This window comes from Notothenia coriiceps, unplaced genomic scaffold (assembly GCF_000735185.1).
Source record: "Notothenia coriiceps isolate Sejong01 unplaced genomic scaffold, NC01 NC01_scaffold00010718, whole genome shotgun sequence".
Lineage (NCBI taxonomy): Eukaryota > Metazoa > Chordata > Actinopteri > Perciformes > Nototheniidae > Notothenia > Notothenia coriiceps.
Window position 1 is genome coordinate 1 of NW_011343419.1, and position 3,666 is coordinate 3,666.

Here is a 3,666-nt window from a genome sequence, read left to right on the forward strand (position 1 = left end):
GGTGAGAGAAGCTGTAGAGAGAGCGACCTCACAGGTGAGAGAGCGACCTCACAGGTGAGAGATCGACCTCACAGGTGAGAGAGCGAGAGAGCGACCTCACAGGTGAGAGAGCGACCTCACAGGTGAGAGATCGAGAGATCGACCTCACAGGTGAGAGAAGCTGTAGAGAGAGCGACCTCACAGGTGAGAGAGCGACCTCACAGGTGAGAGAGCGACCTCACAGGTGAGAGATCGACCTCACAGGTGAGAGAGCGACCTCACAGGTGAGAGAAGCTGTAGAGAGAGCGACCTCACAGGTGAGAGAGCGACCTCACAGGTGAGAGAGCGACCTCACAGGTGAGAGAAGCTGTAGAGAGAGCGACCTCACAGGTGAGAGATCGACCTCACAGGTGAGAGATCGACCTCACAGGTGAGAGAGCGACCTCACAGGTGAGAGAAGCTGTAGAGAGAGCGACCTCACAGGTTAGAGAAGCTGTAGAGAGACCTCACAGGTGAGAGAGCGACCTCACAGGTGAGAGATCGACCTCACAGGTGAGAGATCGACCTCACAGGTGAGAGAGCGACCTCACAGGTGAGAGAAGCTGTAGAGAGAGCGACCTCACAGGTGAGAGATCGACCTCACAGGTGAGAGAGCGACCTCACAGGTGAGAGATCGACCTCACAGGTGAGAAATCGACCTCACAGATGAGAGATCGACCTCACAGGTGAGAGATCAACCTCACAGGTGAGAGAGCGACCTCACAGGTGAGAGATCGACCTCACAGGTGAGAGATCGACCTCACAGGTCGTCGTATCTGAAAACTCATGTGTTGTAGTACCAGAGCAGACCACTAGGGGGCAGCAACAATCAACACACAGGGGGACAGAACTGTGCTTTCATTGAGTTTCAATTGTGACCAAAGTCCCAGAAGCTCCTAAAGACCTCAGATTAAATGTTATCTATGAAGTGTTTTCCTCACTGAGTGTGTATGTGTTGTTGTTGTGATGTTGTTTTTTCAGGCGTGCAGGAGCTGCTCCCCTCCGCCATGACGGACTCCGGCCTCAGCTCCTCCTCCACCTCCACCAGCCTCGGGGTGGGGGGGGTGACGCACCTCGCCCCCCCGCTGATCAGCCAGGTCGACGCTTCTGCAGAACAAGACGAGAAAGTCAGAGCTCTCATCGAGTTCATCACGTCCAGGTGAGAGGAGGAACAACAACAACAACACTGTGACATCAACACAGACACCAATATTACTATTACTACTATTATTATAACTACTTATGATTAAATAACCTGGCCAACGACGGATCGATTTTAATTTAGGACAATGGCTGAAATTCTAATTAAAGTTTTTGTCCGAGCAAACCTTACTGACTTAATTGATAACTTCTTAATTGATAACTTCTTAATTGATAACTTCTTAATTGATAACTAACATCGCCCTAATTAAGGTGGTGAAAGTTAGAATTGCAATTAATCCCACAGCTTAATTCATCTCTCTCTCTTGTCTGTTTTTTGGGGGTGAAAAACTCAATTAAAGCTGAAATTTGCGTACATTTTGAATGCTGTAATGCCCTTCAGTATTAATCAGTTTGCATTAAATCAACACGCGTTCACCAAGTTTCTCTTTCTGTTCAATAATCTGCCTTCACGCCTCCAGCTGTGTCTCAAAGGGTATTTTTACATCGCATGGTTTGGTGTTTTTTGGTTTGGTGACCTCTTGGCATTTCTTATGGAGGTCTAAAGCTGCCATTATATCAAACGTACGACTTAATTAACAAATCAGTACAAATATTTATTTTTTATGCACGGGGCAAATCACGTGTTTTTGCATTTTTTATTATTAAGCAACGTATTTTATTTTTACATTTATTAATGTAATTATTCATTTATTGTGTAATTTTAAATGTATACATTTTTATTGATAGAATGATTTTATTAAACTCACAGGAACAAATATACTGGCAGCATTAGTCCTCCCTATGTTTACCTGGTGTGATGAACTCGGATGTTTTCAGGTGTGCTGTTATTTCTTCGCTGTATTGAAACACATTTCCTGACCTGTGTGTTTGTGTGTGTGTTTGTGTGTGTGTGTGTGTGTTTGTGTGTGTGTGTTTGTGTGTGTGTGTGTGTTTGTGTGTAGGAAGCGTGGCCCGCTGTGGAACCACGAGGACGTCTCTCCAAAGAACCCGAACATAAAGAGCGCCGAGCAGCTGAGTGTGTTTGTGCGGCACGTGGTGACCGTCTTCAAACACTCGCCCTCAGGTCCGTACTTCCTGTTGATTCACAAACGTATTAATTAAACCTTCGATTCTGATTGGTCAATTTGGGAATCTGGCGGTCTCTTATATCTCGATAGCAGAGTGCAGCTTATTAAGGGACTATGAGTAGTCATATCAATCCGCAGGAAGAATTCCGGTCAACTAATATAAAATAAATAATCTCAGAATTCTGAAAATGAATGAAAAGGGCAAAAATACAAATTCTGATTTAAATCAGAAATGTTTTTTTTTTTTTATTGAGAATTGTTCTTTAATTGCTGAGAAAAAAAGGCATAAATATTTTTGAGATTTTAAGAAAAAAAACTCAAAAAACATCTGAATTCTGACTTACATTTTTTTTTAAATAGCAGAATTTTTCAGAAAAAACTTGTTATTTTTATTCATAATGTTTAGAAAAGTCAGAATTCTCAATTCTGAGGTTTTCAGATTATTATTTTTTTTTCAGAATTCTGACTTTAATCAAAAAAAAATATTCTCATGAAAATATTTACAAAATATTTCTAATTCGGAGAATTATTAGAAACAAATCTGAATCTTGACTTTGATCACAAAAATGGTTTCAACTGTGACCCTAATCTTCTTCTGTAGTTTTTGTATATATTTAATTTTTATGTAATAACTTTTTATTTAGTTTTAATGTTTTTATTTACATATTTTTGGTTTTCATATATTGGGTTATATATTTGGGTTTTAGTTTGATACATATTTAGTTTTAATTGTTTCATATTTAGTTCCAGTTTATATGTATATTATATATACTCAGTGTATACATATGTGGACAGGAAGTCCAGAAGTAACAGTTTTTCTGCAAAACAATCATTTTTAAATGAATAAAATCAAGACTCCGGGTTCTTTGAGTTAAAGCCCGGGTCTTATTATCCATCACAATCCCCCCGGGTTCAGGTGATGATATCTCCCTGTCCGTCCCCCCTCAGGTTTCCAGCTGGACTCCCTGCTGAGCGAGGTGTCTCTGCAGACCGCTCTCTCCTGCTCCTCCAGACATTACGCAGGACGGTCCTTCCAGATCTTCAGAGCTCTGAAGCAGCCTCTGACTCTGGGCACGCTGTCCGACATCCTGTCCAGACTGGTGGAGACGGTGGGAGACCCTGGAGAGGAGGCGCAGGTCAGGACATTAAAAACCTTCTACTTTAATATCCATATACTTTTACTCACTTCTGGAGAGGAGGCGCTGGTCGGGACACAGTAGAAACTGACCCCAGGTGTTTATCCCCAGTAGAAACTGACCCCAGGTGTTATCAAACTGACCCCAGGTTTTATCAAACTGACCCCAGGTGTTATCAAACTGACCCCAGGTGTTATCAAACTGACCCCAGGTGTTATCAAACTGACCTCAGGTGTTATCAAACTGACCCCAGGTGTTTATCAAACTGACCCCAGGTGTTT

General features: G+C 42.4%; 1 protein-coding gene across 1 annotated transcript; it reads left to right on the forward strand.

Moving 5' to 3' along the window:
• Positions 1–689: 689 nt before the first annotated feature.
• On the forward strand, positions 690–3,469 carry LOC104946152 (protein furry homolog-like). The gene is made up of 4 exons (XM_010771911.1): positions 690–724; positions 1,000–1,177; positions 2,124–2,245; positions 3,198–3,469. The coding sequence occupies exons 2-4, from the start codon at positions 1,026–1,028 to the stop codon at positions 3,467–3,469; spliced, it is 546 nt and encodes a 181-aa protein (XP_010770213.1). The 5' UTR covers positions 690–724; positions 1,000–1,025.
• The last annotated feature ends 197 nt before the right edge of the window (positions 3,470–3,666 follow it).